This window comes from Balaenoptera acutorostrata, chromosome 11, assembly GCF_949987535.1.
Source record: "Balaenoptera acutorostrata chromosome 11, mBalAcu1.1, whole genome shotgun sequence".
Taxonomy (NCBI): Eukaryota; Metazoa; Chordata; class Mammalia; order Artiodactyla; family Balaenopteridae; genus Balaenoptera; species Balaenoptera acutorostrata.
Window position 1 is genome coordinate 7,813,506 of NC_080074.1, and position 18,676 is coordinate 7,832,181.

The following is an 18,676-nucleotide window of genomic DNA, read 5'->3' on the forward strand; positions in this document are numbered from 1 at the left end:
CAGCGAGGCACTGCGTGAGCCGGGGCCAGCTGGGCTGCCCTGTTTACACAAGGACACAGACCTTCTGCCCCTCACCCCTCGGAATGTCTGCCTTGGGGCATGCCCTGCGCCAGCCAGCTCTGCCCCATGAGTAAAGAGAGGCCCAGGTCCCCGGGCACAGGTGCCAGGAAGCGGGGAACAGGAGCAACACCTCAGGGACAGAGGTCAAAGTGCACACGTTTATTTTCTAGAACAAAGGCTAAAAGAAGCAAGTTTCTTTCATTTTATTTTAAGAAGGACAAAAATTGTTATTAAAACATCTACATTATTATCAAGATACTAGACCTTATGAATATTTAATATTAAAGTGTGGTATTCTTAAATTTTTTAATGCACAGACATTTTTAAAGGACCATTAAATTTATCACTGCCCAGCTGAGAAACGCAGCATCCCTCTTTGCCCCATCCCAAAGGGACACTCACATCAAGGGTGCCTGTCCCCCCTTCACCATATTTGCTGTGATGTCTTGTCCCTGCCTGCCGGCGGGGGGCACAGGCCCGATCCAACTCTCTGAGCCTCTCAGAGTCACAACTGAAATAATCACACTCATCATTCAAAGTGTACTGTGCCACGCCTCCACCTCCTACTCCCCGCCTGCCCCTCGCTTTCTTCCAACCCTGCGGGGATCCAGCTCTGGCCAAGACAGGGAGCGCCACATCCCAAGGCCCCTGCAGGGATAACAGGATGGAGAAGAAAAATCTGGATTCTAATCCTATTCTTTTGGGTGGGAGACAAACACCAATCCTCTTCTTTCCCTGAGCACTCGTGCTCTCTCCCCACTAGGCTGGGGTGGTCTGGACGCCATCAGGCGGAGCTGGGCCTAGGCAGGGGCCGCTTCTGCCCCTGCTGCCCAAATCACCTCTGACCCCTTGCTCCAGTCCCTCAGTCCTTGCAAATGGCCATGATGACCCTGAAAGTCCCTCCTCATTATGCCAGGATGGCTGCATTTTCCGGCCAAATTCTTTATCTTTAGCCCTCATTAGAAGTGATTCCTTGGATACCACACACATATGTAATATTATATAGAGCGATATATTTAATACCTGTGTATATATGCATCACGGGGGCGACATATATACACACTAAAAACAAGGCTGGTGACGACAGACTGCAACAGCACGGATCAGGGAAAACAAGTGTCATCAACATTCACGGCCACAGGCCCCACCTTGGGTCTCTCCTCCCCTCCAGCCACGCCACCAGCACCCAAACTCTGCAGTGCTGGCCTGCTGGGGGAAGGGGCAGGGAGAGGAAAGGATGCATGCCACAATTATCAGGAAAAGGCTGGGCAGTGGCAGCGAGAAGAACAAGGTTCCCTGCGGCCCAGGGTGCCCGCCATCATCTCAACGCACACTCGAAATGCTTGTTTGAGGGGAAATAAAGGGTATTCCATTCTCTCTGTCTCACCCTCCCACCAACTCCAGCCTCGGTCCCCGGCTCCTTCCGGGGGGCCCCACCCCTTGTGCCAATGGTGTGGGGCGTTCTGGAATGTCTAGGGAACCAGGGGAGGCTGGCTCTGCCCACAAGGGGTGGGATGGAGAGGAGGGGGTGCACGCAGACACGTCAGACGAGAGGGATGGGAGAGGGCTTGGGGGGGCAGGGGTTGGGGGTCAACTGGGGTCCCAGGCAGCTGGCAGGGTCGGGAGCAGGGAGGGGCTGGGATGGATGGTCCTAATTGTATGTCTGGGTCTAGGGGAGAAAGGGAAAGGACTCTTCTGAGTCCCCAAGAAAGAGGGGCTGTGTCCGATCCTGGAGTAGCCCATGGTGCCCACGGTCAAGTCTCCCTTCTCTCCATGGCCCCTGACCGCCCACCCTCCCAATCCCCCCCAGTTCCTCGTGCAGAACCTGAGCCCACGGGTGCCCTGCCAGGTACCACCTCTCCTGGAGCAGCCATGGGGAAGTGACCTTTGCTGCTACACTCCTTACGACCATCCTCAGAGGGGACTGTCCCCCTACAGGGCACTGACACGACCAACCCCTGGGCGGTGCTGCCGGAATCCCAGCTGATTCAGAGACTGTCACATCCCTGCCAAGAGCCTGGAGGCTCCAGCTGATAACTGGCCCTGAGTCTTGTGACCGCAGTTTGCATTCCAGCTCTACCGTGCTGTGGGTGGAGATGCCGGGTAGAGCACTCCTTCCTTCTAGGCTTGTTTTTCTATCTGCAAAATGGGGGTCTGGGCTGCGTCATCTCTGAAGCCTCTGACGACCTACAATCTACATTCAGCGGCCCACAAAGGAGAGGGGCTGGGCTGGTGGCCTCACCAGACAGCCACGCTCCTTCGTCAGGCTCCAGAGATCATGTAGCCCAGCCCCTCCCACTCTTCCAACCAGAGGGGAAACTGAGGCCCCAGAGGGTAAGTGACTTGTACAGTATCCCCAGTCCATCCTGGGGCTGCATTTTAAAGCTGGGTGGGGCCTCCTGCCCTCTGTTCTATCCTGATCTGCCCCCAGGGGAGGTGGGGGGGGTGAGGGGGGGCAGGGGGAAGGACCCTTCTGCTGCAGATTCAAGTGGGGACCCCAGGCTCCCCAGCCCTGAGCGTTGGGCCCCCTTTAGGAGTAGACGGAAGTTAAAGCTGTAGGCTGAAGCTGGAGGGGTCAACCAGGCCCCTCCCTCCGCAACCAGGAGAGCCGGGGTGGGGGAGGGGAGGACCTGCCCAGGGCTTCAGCAGGATGAGGACCCTGGGACCGAGTGGGGCTGCAGCTCGTGCACCTGGGTATGCACTGGGGCAGTGGGGGCAGAGAGGATAGCCGGGGGCCCCAGCCCCGGCCCTGGCCTGCCCCGGCCCTCCTATCAGGCGCTCCGTGCCCACCCCTGCCCCCGATCCTAGGACTTCACCCACGGCCAGGAGCTGGCCTACTCCCCAGTGATGGTGGCAGCAGCAGGGGCTTCTGGGGCGGCACCAGTGGCATTCCCGTCCTCTTGCAGCAGGAAGTTGTATTTGCCAAAGTCGTCATCCCGTGGGCACAGAAGCATGTCCTTGCGGGCCTTGGCCAGCTTCTGCTTCAGCACCTCACGCCGGTCCAGCCACTCGTTGAGCTCCTCCTGCCCGTGAGCGCAGCGGCACTTGTCCCCGTCCGGGCAGGCCTTGCCCTTCTGGAGCCTGTGGGTGGCAGGAGGCTCACTGCCCGAGCCCTGTGCCCTTTCCTCCACGGGCTGCCGGACCTGGGGCCGGCCACTCTGCCTCCCCCGACAAGCCTTTCCCATGCAGCATCAGCCCCGGGGAAAGCGGGCGTGACCTGGCCTTCACGAGGATCTGATGCAGGGCTGCAGAGGACGGGTCCCCACCTCCAACGCCACCCCGCCCCACTCTTGGGTCCTCACACCCAGGAGCAGCTGTCTTTCTGGACGTCCCCACCCCCCATTATGCCACCTCCAGGCCAAGTGGAGCCAGAGCTGGCCGTGGCCTCCACCTTTTCAGGCCACCCCACAGCCCGCCCGGCCCTGCCCTCCCGGGGGCACCTTTCGCAGAGCCGGAACTCGCCCATGGGGAAGCGGTAGGCCCAGCCACTAGCGTCGCTGTCAGACGTGAAGACCTTCTCCTTGTGCTTCTCAGACTGGATGTGCTGCTGCCACTGCTTCTTGCTGTTGCTGTTCTTGCCGCAGAGCCAGCAGTGGTAACCCATCTGGGGACACAGCCAGCGTGGGCGCCCGCTCCTCACACCCCTGCCGGGACCACTTCCCCCAGGGAGGCTGAGCCCCTCCGCACAGCCCCTCCGGGTCAGGCTCGGACCAGGGCCCCCAGGGGATGGGGTGTTACCATGATGTCGGCGTAGTCCGTGGGCATCTGGATCTGCTTCTCCCCCTCCCGAGAACTGATGGGCGTCCCTTCCCCTGGCTTCCCTGGGTTGTGCTTCTTCAGCCACATGTCATAGGTCTGCTGCATGTCCAGGACTGGTGGGCAATAGGGGATGGAGAGCCTGGTGAGAGGGGATTCTCCCTCTACTCTGTCCCACGACCCCTACGGGACCCCTGCTGCTGGGCTGCCCGGTCACCTGGAGACCCAGAGAGGGCTCAGCCCGGTGCAGCCGGAGTGGGGCCCGGGCGGCCACGTGAGGTTCAACAGGCGCGCTTGGGCCTGCCGACGGGGGGGGGTGCCCGGGTCAGCCCCACCCTGCCCACTCACTCTTGTTCTCCTTCATGAACGTCCACATGTCCCTCTCCTCTGGGCTGTGCGCAAAGGAGCAGTTCCCCACGTACTGGCACTTGCGGCCGTTCTGCGCATGGATGCAGAGCTGCAGGGCAGGCATGGCGAGACCCTGCTGAGTCCTGCTGGACTGTGTCACTGCCCCGCCAGCGGGCAAGCCCTCCTGGGGTCCCACGGCCCCATATGCGAGGTCCCACTGCCACCCTGCACCCGACCCCGGTGCTCACATCGTATTGCTGTGGGAAGTTGCGAATGGACGGCAGTGGCCTCACCGACACCCACTTCCTCTTGGCCTTGGACATCACCAGGAGGACCCGCCGCTCCTTGGTCCAGCTGCAGGATAGAGCAGGCTGTGTGACCTCCACGGAGAGCCCGGCTTCCTCGCCTGCGGTGCTTAGGTGGTCCCCACCCTGCCCGTGCCCCCGCCCGGCACCCGGCTCACCAGTGCCGGGCCTTGGCGCTGCAGTACTTGAGGTCCTTGTCAGGCTCTACCACCTGCCCGTTCCTCCAGCACTGGCCACACACAAACTTCATCTGCAGGTCAAAGGTGCTAGGCCCATGGGTCCGCGGGGCACCCTGCGGAGGAGAAGGGCTGATGAAGCCGCAGGCACCAGGCTGAGGCCCCGGGGTCTGATATACAGGTGGCCTCCGGGAGCATTAGGGCCACCTGGAGCCTTGTGGGCTGGTCCATTACCACTTGGTGGTGGGAAGTGACCCCCTAACTCCAGGCCCATGGCCTCTCAGGGTGGCAGCCAGGCCTTGGACTCCTGATGGAGTGCTCTCTGCCTTAACTGGCTATTCCCCACGGGCCTGCTTGGTGGAGCTGCTGGCGTGTCCCTGGGCACAGCATTCGACCTCACATCTCCCTGCTTTTGCACATGCGGTTCCCTCTGCCTGGAACGCGCTTCTCCATTCTTCATCAGGCTTGTTCTGAAAACTTTCAAAACCCAGCTCAAGCACCACCTCCTTCATGAAGCTTTCCCTGAAGCTCTCCTAAGTGGCAGCTGCCCATCCTATGGGCTCCCATAGTACCTGAATTACCTCATGTTGACTGACTCATCTAGTTATGAGGGCCAGGCCTGGTGGAGAGCAGGACCTAGAAGGTGGGATGCACCTGCAGAGGGTGGGGATGGAGGAGGCTGCCTCAGGTGGTGGGACAGACTTCTGGGCAGCCCTGGACTCTCGAAGACCCCACCATGTTCATTCCCCGTCCTCTGCCTCAGCCCTTCCTATGCAGGCAGGAGGGCCTGCTCTTCTGCACCCCTGCCTGGGAAAGGGTGGGGGGGTGAGAGGCAGAAGAAGTGCCCACCCAGCCTTGTCTCCCGCCACCTGCAACCCCCTCGCCCAGCTGTGCTGGCCACCCTGCTGTCCCTCCTGTTAGCTAGAGCCTCCCTCAGATGTGGGGTCACCCCTCTGCTCTTCCTCCTCTGACACAGGAGTACCCTGTGTCCTCGGCACTGCCTAGCCCAGGGCCTCCCCTGAGCAGCAGGGGGCTCGCACTTTGTTGGGTGCTGATTGACCCCTGGCTGGGAGACTTGCAGCCTGGCTCAGCCCCAGGATAATACACATCCTGACAACAAAGTAAAATCCTGCCTCTGTAACTGGGACACGGTCTGGCTAAAGCAGACAGGCGGTTTATCCATGTCACTATCGATTTCTAGATGTTCCACTGATTCTCACAGAAGCGTGAGAAGGCCCATTTCACAGGTGAGGTAAGTGGGGTCCGGGGGGGGTGCTGTGGCTTAGCCACTGCTCTAGGGAATAGCCATGCCGGTCCACTGAGCTTCCTTTTCACAGCTGCACAGACTCGACAGCCCTGGGGGGTCCCATTTGACTCAGCAGAAGCAGAGGCTCAGAGAGGTTACTAACCCCGCCACGGGTAAGTGGCCCGAGGATAGGGACCTGGTGCGAGGCAGGGGCTCATGCTTTTCTGCAGGACAGCACAGCTGCACCATGGGCACCAGGCACGAGCGGCTTCTACCCTGGCATCCTGTCCTTGGCCTCACACTGCCACTGGTCCCACCCTCTGATGGCAAGCAAGCAAGATGCCTCATGCCCGGGCCACAGCCAGGTCCGGCACAGAAGCCCCATTCCTGAGCCAGGCCCAAGAGTGACATCTTGGGTGGGCAGGATGCAGGGGGGTCAGGGGGATAGGAGGTGGTGAAGACTCCGTGTTCTCTCTCTAGCAGATGACGCTGCAGGTCCAGCCTGAGCCCCGCACTGCTTCCCAGCCAGGCTCCTGGCCAGGAGCGAAAATAAACCATGTGGCGGTTGGCGAAGAGGACTGAACAGGAGAGGGGCAGAGGACGGGGGCAACTAGGAAGAGGGGAGAGGAAGAAAAAGGACCAGGAATGAGGGGGTGGGGAGACAGAGGGAAGGCCAAGGGGGCCGGGCAGCCCCGTCAGCCAGCCTGGCCCAGGCCTACCCCACTGGCCGGCCTGCGCCACGCCCTGGCTCACTGCCACGTCCAGGCAGGCCTCAAGAGGGGCCAGAGGCCCAGGCTTCTCCCAAGGTGACCAGTGCGTGGGCCCGGCATCGCGAGGGAGTCATCCCTCGTGTGTGGTTGGCGAGAGGTCTCACCTCACATTCACTGTCTCCTGGGCCCTGAGACCACCCTTCCATTCCCACTGTCACCTAAAGTTACAATGATCCCTACCTCCTGGGGAGGGTGTGAGGCTCAGGGGTGACGGGGGCTCCGGGCAGAGCAGGGACTCGGTGAGCTGTAGCCAGCTCCTGTGAGCCTCACACCCGCCCCAGGAGATGGCAGGCAGGATTATGATCCCCATTTTTTATATGAGGAACCCTAGGGGTGATGGGGATAGTGCAGGTGGGGAGGGAGCTGAGCGAGCTCTAGACAAGCTGTCAGAGAACCCGGGACCTACTCCGCTCCGTGCGCCCCGGGCAGGTCTCTAGCGTGTTCTGAGCCTCAGTCTCCCCGCCTGCAAACGCTACTGCGCCCCAGCTCACGTCCTCAGGACCAGGGTGAGGATCCAGAGGGGTGGGAGGTGACACAAGCAGTGGGGGAAAAGGTTGAGGAATACCAGGACATTTACATGGCCTCAAAGGACCTCCCGGGAAGGTATTCATTAATTACAAAGGAGGAAAGTGTAACTTCATAGTAGAGAAAGCTTTACCGTGGAGGCACCTTTAATCAAGTTACCAAGGTATCGCTGGTGAAGGGACAGATGGAGATGATGCCTGCCCGATCAGACAATCCCAAAGGGACGGGCCTTTTACAAAACAACTGACTCTTCAAAAATGCCAATGTCACGAAAGACAAAGAAAGACTGAGGAACTGCTCTAGATTAAAGGCGATTAAAGACACTACAAATGAATGCAGTGTGTTGCTGGGATTTGGGGAGGATTCACAAAATCTGAATAATAGTACACCACAATTTGGATAAGTGCACCAATGTGAATTTTGTGATGTTGATAACTGTACTGTGGCTATTATGTAAGAAAGTGTCCTTATATTTACTTACTTATTTATTTATTTTTTGGCCACGTGGCATGTGGGATCTTTGTTCCCCGACCAGGGATCGAACCTGTGCACCCTGCGTTGGAAGCGTGGCGTCTTAACCACTGGACGGTCAGGGAAGTACTTATTTTTACACTTAAGTATTTAGGGGTAATGGGGCATCATGTCTACAGCTTACTCCCTCATGGTTCAGAAAAGTGTATATTTCTGTAAATAAATGTGTATGTGTGTATGTACTCACACATACACACAGGACAAAGTGAGTGTGGAAAGTAGTAAAATGTTAACATCTGGGGAATCCAGAAAAAGGTATACACGAATTCTTCATACTCTTCTTACAATTTTCTGGTAAATAAATTATGTCCAGGGAAAGGGATGGGGGATGGCCCTCGTGGGGGCTGACCTCACCCCCAAGGCCAGTCGGGCTCTTACCAAGCTGCTGCTGGCCTTCCCTGCGTGCGCCTCCATCTGCTGCCAGTATTTCTTGGATTCCTGGACGATGTCTTCGTGGGTCATGCCTGGCGAGGGGGGAGCAGACACAGCGTCCCTGGAGCTCAGTGAGGAGAAAGGCAGGGAGGGGGTCTGCGAGGTGCGGGTGCCACCCCAGGCCCAGGGAGGAGCCCCACTCCCCAGTTAGGCCGCGGAAAGACGAGGGGAACAGGGAAACCACTCATCCTGTCTGGGCCTGTTGGTTCATCCGCAGGTGGGAACAGAGGCCTGCTCCAGGCTCGCACAGAGAATAAAATGCAGGAGCAAGATGTGGGCTCTGCAGCGCGGCAGGGGCCTCTCCGCACCCACGCCAGTGGCCCTGGCCCTCGGCCCAGCTGCTCAGCACCCTCCCTTGGCCTCCGCCTCCCTCAGTGGGGCCTCAAGCCTGACCCCTGCTTGGCAGCCTCTAGCGTGCTGGTTCTTGAGGCTCTGTGCCTGGCCCAGCCCGGCTCCCCAGATCACCGAGGGGCCAGGTCCCTTCACTGCCAGTCGGCAAAGGGCAAATACCCAAACCTTGTGGCCCAGACCCTCCCAATCTGACTGTGGACACTAAGCCCACCTCCAAGGGGCAGCTCACAGCCTCTTCCATGAGGCCCACCCTCCTCCCAACCCCTTATGGCCTTCTAGCCCCTTTTCCAGAGCTGATTTAGTTTTCGACCTGGTCCTATGGTTACTGCTCCCCCATGGCCACTCGCCATCAGGGGCTTACTCTGGGCCAGGCATGTGCTTGACATCCATCTTCTTGCTGATAGAGGTACCTCTAGCCCAGGGCTCTCCCATGACCTTGCAGACCCCCACACATGGCTGCCGCCTGCTCAACCTCTCCACCTGAAGTCCAACAGGCAGCTCAGACTCCGCACGTCCCACACGAGCCCTGATGTGATCCCCCCAACCTGCTCCTCCTGCAGCCTCCCCCTCTCAGGACACGGCAACCCCACTGGGGTCGACCTGATGCCGTCCTTCGTCTCATACTTCCTATCTGGTCCATCAGCTCCCGTTGGCTCCACCATCAAAACACACGCAGAATCTCATCACTTCTACCACTTCCACCCGCTGCCGCCCTGGCTTGAGCCACACCCTCCCAGGTCCCCCTCCATCTGCCCTTGGCCCCTCAGTTCTCCACGCAGCAGCCAGAGGAACTTCTTAAAAACACTGATCAGGGGCTTCCCTGGTGGCGCAGTGGTTAAGAATCTGCCTGCCAATGCAGGGGACACGGGTTCGAGCCCTGGTCTGGGAAGATCCCACATGCCGCGGAGCAACTAAGCCCGTGAGCCACAACTACTGAGCCTGCGCGTCTGGAGCCTGTGCTCTGCAACAAGAGAGGCCGCGACAGAGAGAGGCCCGCGCACCGCGATGAAGAGTGGCCCCCGCTCGCCGCAACTGGAGAAAGCCCTCGCATAGAAACGAAGACCCAACACAGCCAAAAATAAATATAAATAAATTTAAAAAAATAAATAAATAAAAAAAAAAAAAAAAAAAAAAAAAAACACTGATCAGGTCATACAACTCCACCTACTCAACCCCCTACCCCCAAACCCTGTACATCGTATTTAGAACAATCCCAACTATTTCTATTTACCATCTAGAGGTTTTTTCACGCTCGGGTCCCTGCCAACCTCTTAGGCCTCATCTCTGACATGCCCCCCCCCCGCCCCCTCCCCCAGTGCTAAGCTGCTCTGCCCTCACAGACATCCTTCCTTCTGTACCAAGCCTGCTTCTGCCTCAGGGCCTCCAGCCTTGCTGTTCCCTCTGCCTGGAATGCTCTCCCTGCCCTTCCTTGCTCAAATGTCACCTCCTCCGAGAGGCCTTCCCAGACTATCTTATCCCAAATGTCCCCACCCCGAGTCCCTCTCCATCCTATTGCTCTGCTTTACTTTCCTCACAGAACCGACGCACATCTGAAACTCTATCACCCTATTTCATCAGCTCGAAGAAGACAATGATTGTTAGACGCGCCATTATTTTATGTTCCACACACACAACAGGAATGCTGCTAAGCAGATGACGACAGGCGGTGGGGGACAGTGTGCACCCCGGAGCAGATGGACGTAGGGCCTATTACCTCCCCGTCAGACTGTCTGCCTTGCCCTCGCGTACACACACCAGGGCCCCGACTCGTTCTTGCTCAAGCCCCTGACAGCGCAGGTGCTCAAGGAGTCCCACTTGGTGAGCGAGAAAGTGAGCGGCTTTCCACCTCCTCATCCCTGAGGCCGAGCTGACATCACCCCCTCACAGAGGACCAGTGGAGGCTCAGTGAGGGGCCGCTGATGACCAGACCCCCCAGGTGGCCCGCGGGGCTCTACCTCCCTGCCCTTCTCTCCGCGTGTCCCCCTGGCAGTACCACACAGGGAGAAACCCAGGGTCTTCTGGGCCTGCAAGCTCCCTGATGCAGAGCCTGCGTGTCCTGTGACGTCCAGGAGGCACTGGCTCCTCTGCAGCCCCACAGCCCGGCACCGCCCTCCTCTGAACTGTGCAGCCCCTCGCCCTCACCTGAGTACTGCTGCAGCAGCCAGACTTTGAGCTCTATGAAGCTGTGGGCGAAGTGGCAGCTGTCCTCCCGCAGGCAGCCGTAGCGCACCTCATGGCGGCACACGTCGAACTGGAAGTGCTCCTGGAACTGGCGGACCTTGGAGTACTTGAGGGAGGTGGAGCGGACGATGTGCACCAGGCACCTGGCGGGCGGGATGGGGGGCGCACGATGCAGTCCGCATCCCGCCCATTCCCGGTCGGGGCCCCCTCCCCAGGGTCAGTGCCGTTCACCCAAGGGAGGGGCTCCTCCCTGGGCGCCTCCCGCCTATTAACTGCCGGCACAGGAGGGAAGAGGTGGGGGTCCTACGCTCACGCAGTTCTGGTTTGGGCCTCAGCTGTGTGCCCCTCTCCTGGCCTCGACCTGGGGACAGCTCAAAGACGCAGCTGCCAGCAGGAGGAGGGCACCAGACCCCACCTGCTGCGAGGCTGGGGGAAGGGGGCATCTCTCTCAGGTTCCCCAGCTCGATGCTCCAGAGCTGGTCCTGCACCCGGAGGAGTAATAATAGAGTATCTCCTCTGGGCTGGGAATTTTAATTACCTTCATAGCAACCCTAGGAGACTGGGATCATCATTCACTTTACAGATGAGGAAACCAAGGGTCACAGTGGCCAGAGGACATAAAACAGACCACTGTCCAAGCTGGGATTTGGACCCAACTCTGTCTGACCCCAGGGCCTGGGCTCCATCAGCCATGCTGGGGCACAGCCAAGAGGAGTCAGAGGGAGCGCAGGTGGGTGCCGGAGCCTACCCAGCCCCTCCCACTCCCTGTCCGACGCCCATGTCAGGACAGTGGAGGGTGCTGGATGGGAGTCAGGGATGTGGCCCCCACCTGCCGGCTGAGTAAGCTGCTTCCAAGCCTCAGCTTTCTCATCTTTTCATCAGAGACACTTCTCCCCACGGGACTGCCAAGATCATTAAAATACCCAAGAGAATGCTTGGAATATAGAAGATGCTCAATAAATGTGGTTCTGTCCTTTCCAGGTGGATGCTGGACCTGAGTCCCAATTCCTACCCCCTGCCTTGACATCCTAGGCCCAACCTCTGCTCCCCAGGCATCCACGCCGCCCCAGGGGGACTCTCCACCCGCCCCACCCCAGGCCTGGCCGTGGGTCCCACTCACTTGTTGTTATAGAAGCTATGCTTGGCAGCCAGGTTGGAGCAGACAGACGGAGAGTCCTTGGTGCCTTTGCTGATGATCCGGGGTTTACTGTCAAAGCAGATCTGCCCAGGGAGGGGGTGGGCTGGGATCCAGCATGGCCACCCAGGAGGGGCAGACTGGGTCCCTGCAAGCCCTGCCCTGAGTCAGGGGAGTGAGGAAGGGAATCCCAGGGTCTGTGGCCCCCACCTCTCTGATCTCACCACTCCAAACGCCTGGGGCAGGGGTTATTCCATATCTCTGAGCCTCAGTTTCCTCAACTGTAACCTGGGGAAAACCACACCTGCTCTGTCCCACGGCTTCACTGTGAAAGCTGGAAAAGGATCTAATAGAACTGCAGGTCCTTTGTAAAGTATATGCGGCCACCAGGCTGTGGGCCGTGATCCCCTGAAGGGAGAGGGCAGCCCACCTGCTCTAAGAGTCGGAGGGAAGGGCTGGCTGTGTGATGGATGGGGGCTGGCCAAGCAGCACAGAACCCTGCCAGCAACCTGGACCCAGCACCCTCACTTCACGGAGATGGACCCGACACCGTCCCTGCCCTCATCACACTACGCCTGGTGGGGGAGGCAGGGGGCCAGCAGCGTCTTCCGTGACAGCTTTGGGGAGGAAAAGAACAGCTTGGTGGAGCTGCTGGGATCAGAGCTGAGCCTCAGAGGGTCCAAGACGCAGAAACACGGGGAGGGCACCCCAGGGAGAGGGCACAGCCCGGACACAGGCAGGGAAGTGGGCAGGAAGGTGCAGTGGGCATTGAAGCCAGCACAGCTGGACGAGGAGGCATGGGGCGGGGATCGGGATGAGTTCCTAGAGCACCTGAGTCTGGCCTACGATGGCAGGAAGCAAAGAGCACATGTGATTACTTCTCTTTCTGGCCTCAGTTTCCAGCTCCGAAAAATGAGGGGACTGGATAGGATCTGGGCTCTAGCGCGATGGGAGCATATGGGTCTAACTTTCTGAAACTCCCAGGACCTGTGGATTCTAAGGTCAGGTCTCCAAAACCCACGGGTCCCAGGGCCGACAGTCCACAGTGGAGCCCGCGGGAGCCCCTCCCCAGCCCCGTCTGGGAATCGACCGTGGAGGGGCCGGTACCTCACAGAGGAAAGTGAAGATGCCCTGGTGCTCCTTGAGGAGCTTGGCGATGGTGAGGCTGCCGCGCTTGACGCCCCCCAGCGGGTCGAAGAGCAGGTCGCGGTTGAGGGTGCCCTTCCGCTCCTCCGTCCACACGTCGATCTCCTCCTGATGGTAGGCGAAGGTGCAGTTATCCCCGTACTTACAGTCCTGCTTGTTAATCATGTCTGCAAAGAGGCAACAGGACACACGTTCCGCCAGGCGGGACGGCAGCCCACAGCACCCCCGGTGGGGCCTGCCGAGCAGGAGGGAGGAGTTGGCAGGGGTGGAGAAGCGGAGCTCGGGGAGAGCGCTTCCCAGGCCAGGCCCTTCTTTGTTCTACACTTGGGTGTGGGGCCCGGATCTGCACCTTCCCGTGCAAAGCATGGCGGTCGCCGCGGCTCCACCACCCCACAAGGCTGCCTGGTATGGGTCAGGCAAGACGACAGGTGGGAAAAGGGCTTTGTAGACGTATACAAGCCGTTTTATCATCATTATTATTATTCTGCACCAGGAAAATACCACTGGTTCAGGAAGGCATGGGCCTTGGGGTCCAGCAGACTTGGGCTGGGATCCTGTTATTCCTGAGCCTTAGCGGTTGTGTCCACAAACGGAGAACACGGTTGTTGTGTGGATTAAGTGAAACAATAAATAAAACTCCTGGCGGCCAGGGAGCAGGGAAGGCAGCAGGTTTATAATCCAGAGACCCACCATTTCCTGGGGGTGGGAACTGTTCTTCTTTCTTTTTCTCCCTCCCTCACACTCTTTCTAAGTCTGCCCCATTCCAGCCCCCTGCCAAGCTTGCAGGCACACGAGGACGAGCAGGCTGGACGGCCCGGTGACCCCACAGACTGCTCTGCACTGCGACCAGCTCCACACCCAGCGGGGAGGCCTGCAGGCAAGGGCTTCTCAAGATCCAGGTGCTGCTTGAAGGAGGAGCAGAGGATGACCAAGTTCAAAGGGCACAGCATGTGCAAAGGAGTCAGGGTTCAGTGTATCTGGGGAATGGTTAGGGCAGATGGGGACTTGTAGGCCTCGTAGCATTGGGACTTCATCCACGCTGGCCAGGGCATGGCTGGCGGAGGCCTGCAAGCTCAGAAATGACAAGTCTTTAAGATCCACCTGGGAAGAACAAAGAGCTGATCCAGAAAGCCTGGGTGCGTTACTGCCACGGGCTGGGTCGGGGGACAAAGGCGGAGCCTGGAGCAGACTCCCCAAGTCTCCTTCCTCACCCAGAGTTGTCATGAGGATGTGTGATGGCGGGTACAAAAGGGCGACGCTAGAAAGCACTTAACAATATCAAGACTGTTCATGTCTTGCTGTGCAGGCTGCACCGAGATGCTTGGTTGGGGAGTAGAAGAAAGCAAATGAGGTACCTGCCAAATGTCCACTAAATGTCAATCAAATGACATGAGCCAGAAGTGAGAAAAATGACAACAACATACGAAATTTTAAAAGCTAATATTTATCAAGCCCTTACTATGGGCCAGTCCCCAGTGCTTTACATGGATTTTCTCTCCATATCCTTCCAACAACCCTTTGGGACCCTGCAGTGTAACAGAAACTAGCTCTCCGTGAACCACCTGAGCCTTCCACCCGGGAGCACGGGCTGCTGGTGAGGCCCCAGCTTGAGGGTAACATCCAAACGCTCCCACCTGTCTGTGGAGCTGGTCAGGGCAGGAGATGCTCGATCTGAGATGGGATCCCTCCTTTATGGACCACACCTGTCTGTCTACCTGTCTGCCTGTGATGAGGAGCAGAGCTGCGGCCGGGCGTGAGAAGCTGGGCCTGGGCCGTGCCACCTGCCCCTGCTGCAGCCCACCCACCTTTGCACAGGTAGTAGGAGCCCACGAAGCTGGTCTTGGTTGGCCGGGGCCGGATCCGCTTCCAGGTCTGGTCCTCGGAGCTCCGGAGGCGGCCGAGCAGGATATCCCGCTTGCACTTGTGCTCAAGGCCCTCACGGTAGGTGTAGTCGCCCGCCCTGGGGCCTGTGGGGGCAGGGAGGACAGGGAATGGTTCCGGAAGCAGAACTGAAGGGTGACAGCCAATGGGCCCGAGCCATGGGGATTGGCCCCCCTGCCGCCTAAAAGCCCACCTCCTTCCCCTGGGCCTCCCGCCAGCTCCTGCCATATGCTCCCTGGGGACAGGGGGCTTGGGCAGAGGGGAGCCCCTTTTCAGCACCCACCCCCTTTCCACCACCACCCCGACTCTACAGTGAGCCTGACCACTTCAGTGTTTCCTTGGAACAAATTACGAAGACAGTGCCTGGGAGAGAGCAGGCTCTGTCCCTTTCTTTTCCTGCCCCGGAAAAGTGCTGCCAGACTCAGCCTCCCTCCCCTGCTCCTTTGCCTCTTCCCTGGTGCTCTCAAATCTTCTGACCGAAGGCCTCCTCTCCCCAACAATGGGGTGGGGGTGGGGTCTCCCCAAAGAGACCAAGAGCACCTAGGTCCCTTGTGGGGACCCATGTGACGTGGCTGGGCCAGCACCAGGTGTGCAGCGGCTCTGCTTCCCCAGCACAGGGGGCAGCGAGCGGTGGGCGTGCAGATCGGGGAGGCTGGCGTGGTCTGTGCAAGGAAGAAACTTCCTCACGGGCATAGCCATCCAGCAAGACGGCGCTCTGCTCCCCATCCCCACGGGGCCGCGGGCTTCAGCAGGACGGCTCTGTCAGGGGTGACATGCGTGTGAGGGGGAGGGGGGAAGGGGTGGAAAACAGCAACTAGATGACCTCTGAGTCCTGTCAACGTCAGCACCTCTGAGAGGGAGAACTCTAGACTGGTAAGATCTGTAGCCCTGAGATACCAAGAGAATATTCTGAAACGTCAGAACTATGAGATTCTGGCAAATGAAATACTGTGAGTCTTAGAGTCTAGAATTCTGAAATTCTAGGTGTGCTGAAAAGTGTCTACCAACACTGGGCATCTACTTTGAATTGCTCCTACAGTCTCCCTTGGGTTTGAGGGCTGGGAGCCTAGGAAATACATTTCCCAGACTCCTCCGCCCCCTGGGTTCTAGGCAAGGTTTGAATTCACCCAGCAAGAGGTGGACGGAGAGGTGGATGTGGACAGAGGTGCAGGCTGCCCTTCCTCGGCAGATGTGTTTTTGCAGCAGCCAGCTGGACCCTGCCTTCCTCAGCCTCTGGGCTGTGGGGTGGCCGTGATGCTGGCCAGCAATCCCGGCAGCCCCCTGGGCTCTGTGTGAGAGCGGTGGACCCCAGCTTCTGGGCTTCAGCTTGTGGAGAAGTAGCCCAAAGGCCTGGTGGAATCTCCGCTTCCGCTCCTCTAGGCTTTCCTGCAGTTTTCAAAGTCCTCGCCTCCCACAAGACATCCCTGTCTGCTCGGAGTAGCCGGAGGGGCTTCTGTCTTCCCATACTTATCTCTGACAGGTACACTAGGATTCTGCCATTCTGGGATTATACACTCCTGAGATTCCCGGCATCTCTGGGCAGAGGGGTGGAGTATGAAGGCGTGACCTTACCTGTTTTGGGGTAGCAGAGCTGGCACGCCTGCTTGAACTCGTGGGTGGCAGCCAAGGGGTTCTTGATGAGCAAGGCGGTGTTGGGCATGGAAGGCTCTGGCTGTGACAGGGGGAGGTTGGCCATTTTGGGCGCTGGACGATGGCCAGTGCCACCGGAACCAGCCTGGGCACCAGAGGTTAGGGGCACTGTGACATCCCCCAATCCCACCCAAGAGCGGAACTGCAGCCCAGGACCCTCCCTCTTCCTCCACCCTTCCAGCTGGGGAGCCCCTTGTAACATGATCCAAGAATCCAGCAGGATTAGATCAGACTAGTGGTGATGCACGATGCATGGGTGACAGTGACCTTGGCCCAGAACGTTTCCTTGAGTTAAAACCCAACATGAAAGTGGAGAAACAGGAGTGGCCCTGATTGGGGCCTAAGCACAGGCCCTCCCCCACTCCCATCCTCTCTCCCAAGCCACCAAGGCATCAACAGATGGGGAAGAAGGCAAAACTCAGAGAGGTTAGGTGGCTTCCCCAGGGCCACACAGCTAGTGTCTAGGCTAAGGCCAGAGTACAGGCCACCTAAGTCCTGGTCAAGTGCTCTCCTCAACTCAAACCTGGCTGAGTCCTGAGACCATGGATGTTACTGACCCTGGAGAGGTTACTTAACTCCTCTGAGCCTCGATGTCCGATTTGGCCAGACAAGGGTGGGCGGTGCCCTCTGCTTACCCTCCCAGCACACGGCTGGGCCAGGAAGGAGAGCATGAGGTACCTGCGCACCGATGCTCGCCGAGCCACTCACCGAGGGGGCTGGTTTCTGAGTACCGCTCAGGGGACGATGGTCCTGTGAGTTGGCTTCCTCTGGGCAAGAAGACACAGGGGTCACCTGCCCTGCTCTGAAGGGCAGGAGGGCCCTCTGAGGACTTTCTCTTCCGTATTTCTAACTTGGAGAAGCCATCCAGGCCACACATCCTCTCCCATTTGGGCCACCGCCCGGGGACAGAAAAACGTCCCAGCCTGGGCGTGTCCACCCTGTGCTTACACCTTCTGCACCCCCATAGCCCCCGGGAGAAAGCCCGAGCTCCTCAGCTTGGCTCGCGGGTCCTGTGAGACCAGCCTCAGGCCTTCAAGGCCCCCAACCCGCTCCCCCTCCGGCCAACTCCTCTGCTCATCCGCCAGGCCCTCTATTGCTAGGCCTGTGTCGCACTGCTCCCTCTGCCAGCACATGACCCTGCTCAGCTATCACCTCCTCCAGGAAGTCTCTGTGAAGCCCATCTGTGCCCCCTGCAGCCCCACGAACCCCCCTCGGCAGTGAGCGCCCTGAGCTAGGTCTGACTGTCGGAAAGCCGATCCTGCAGAGGCCCAGGCGGGTCTGTTTCCTGGCGGGGTCCCTTGGTCAGAGCGGTGCTGGAGGAGCCCACGACCTGGCACCCCCTCCCCCAGCCTCAGGACCATCCGCCCACTGATCTGGTGAAGCCAGGGCCCTGGAAGGTGGGGGAAGAGCACCACACTGCAAGTCTGGAATCCTGGACTATCCCAGCCCTGCTCTTTGACCTTAAACAAGACGCCCAGCCCCTTAGGCCTCAGCCCCGCACTGTGCTGAGCACTACAGGAGACACAAAGCCAGAAGACGCGGCCCCAGACCATGAGGCAGAACAAGAGCTGTAATCCCAACTGCACAGGGGGTGGGGGTGAGTGTGCCCCTCCAGGCCTCACCCATGAAGGAGCTGGGCTTGTCCAGGGAGCCACGGGTCGACCCGAAGCTGTCGAGGGCGTCCAGTCGGGTCTCCGAGTACGGCAGCAGGTCCAGGGAGTCCAGCGCCGAGCCTGGCGGGTCGAGGGCATCCAGCACCGAGGCAGCCAGCTTCTTGGAGGGGTCCATGACGAGGCCGAAGGAGGCCGGGGGCAGTGGGCTGGAGACGGGGATGGATCCACCCACCACAGGAGGCAGCAGCGGGGTCCCGCCGGGGAACACGGGTATCAGCTGGGGCAACTCGCTGGGCACGCCGCTGCCAGGCAGGCCACCCTGCACCAGAGACTGCAAGGTGGGAACAGAGGGAGGAGAGGGAGGGGCTGGAGGAGAACGCGCGCGCCCAGGCTTGGGCAGGCCCGGGTGAGGCTCCCCGCCTCACACCCCCGCGGCCTCAGTCCCGACCTGCCCCACAGGTGGAGTCAGGGATTTTTACAGTCCCTTCTGGACCCACGTTCTGCACTGTTGTGTTTCTATCCAGAGCGAGTCCCTCCCCTACCCCCGAGGCCTCAGTTTCTGCAACTGCG

The 18,676-nt window shown here is 59.4% G+C and overlaps 1 protein-coding gene across 1 annotated transcript in view; it reads right to left on the reverse strand.

Annotated features, from left to right (window-relative positions):
* Positions 1-248: 248 nt before the first annotated feature.
* Positions 249-18,676, reverse strand: part of ZC3H7B (zinc finger CCCH-type containing 7B) — a 58,095-nt gene continuing 39,667 nt past the window's right edge. Inside the window, exons 10-23 of the mRNA XM_007189109.2 lie at positions 18,116-18,437; positions 17,202-17,260; positions 16,416-16,515; positions 14,768-14,929; positions 12,924-13,129; positions 11,802-11,902; positions 10,643-10,824; positions 8,096-8,181; positions 4,628-4,761; positions 4,413-4,518; positions 4,165-4,273; positions 3,799-3,932; positions 3,501-3,664; positions 249-3,141 (exon numbers count right to left, since the gene is read on the reverse strand). Of these exons, the coding sequence (XP_007189171.2) occupies positions 2,895-3,141; positions 3,501-3,664; positions 3,799-3,932; positions 4,165-4,273; positions 4,413-4,518; positions 4,628-4,761; positions 8,096-8,181; positions 10,643-10,824; positions 11,802-11,902; positions 12,924-13,129; positions 14,768-14,929; positions 16,416-16,515; positions 17,202-17,260; positions 18,116-18,437 (2,112 nt within the window). The 3' untranslated portion in view covers positions 249-2,894. The remainder of the gene's footprint in view (positions 3,142-3,500; positions 3,665-3,798; positions 3,933-4,164; positions 4,274-4,412; positions 4,519-4,627; positions 4,762-8,095; positions 8,182-10,642; positions 10,825-11,801; positions 11,903-12,923; positions 13,130-14,767; positions 14,930-16,415; positions 16,516-17,201; positions 17,261-18,115; positions 18,438-18,676) is intronic.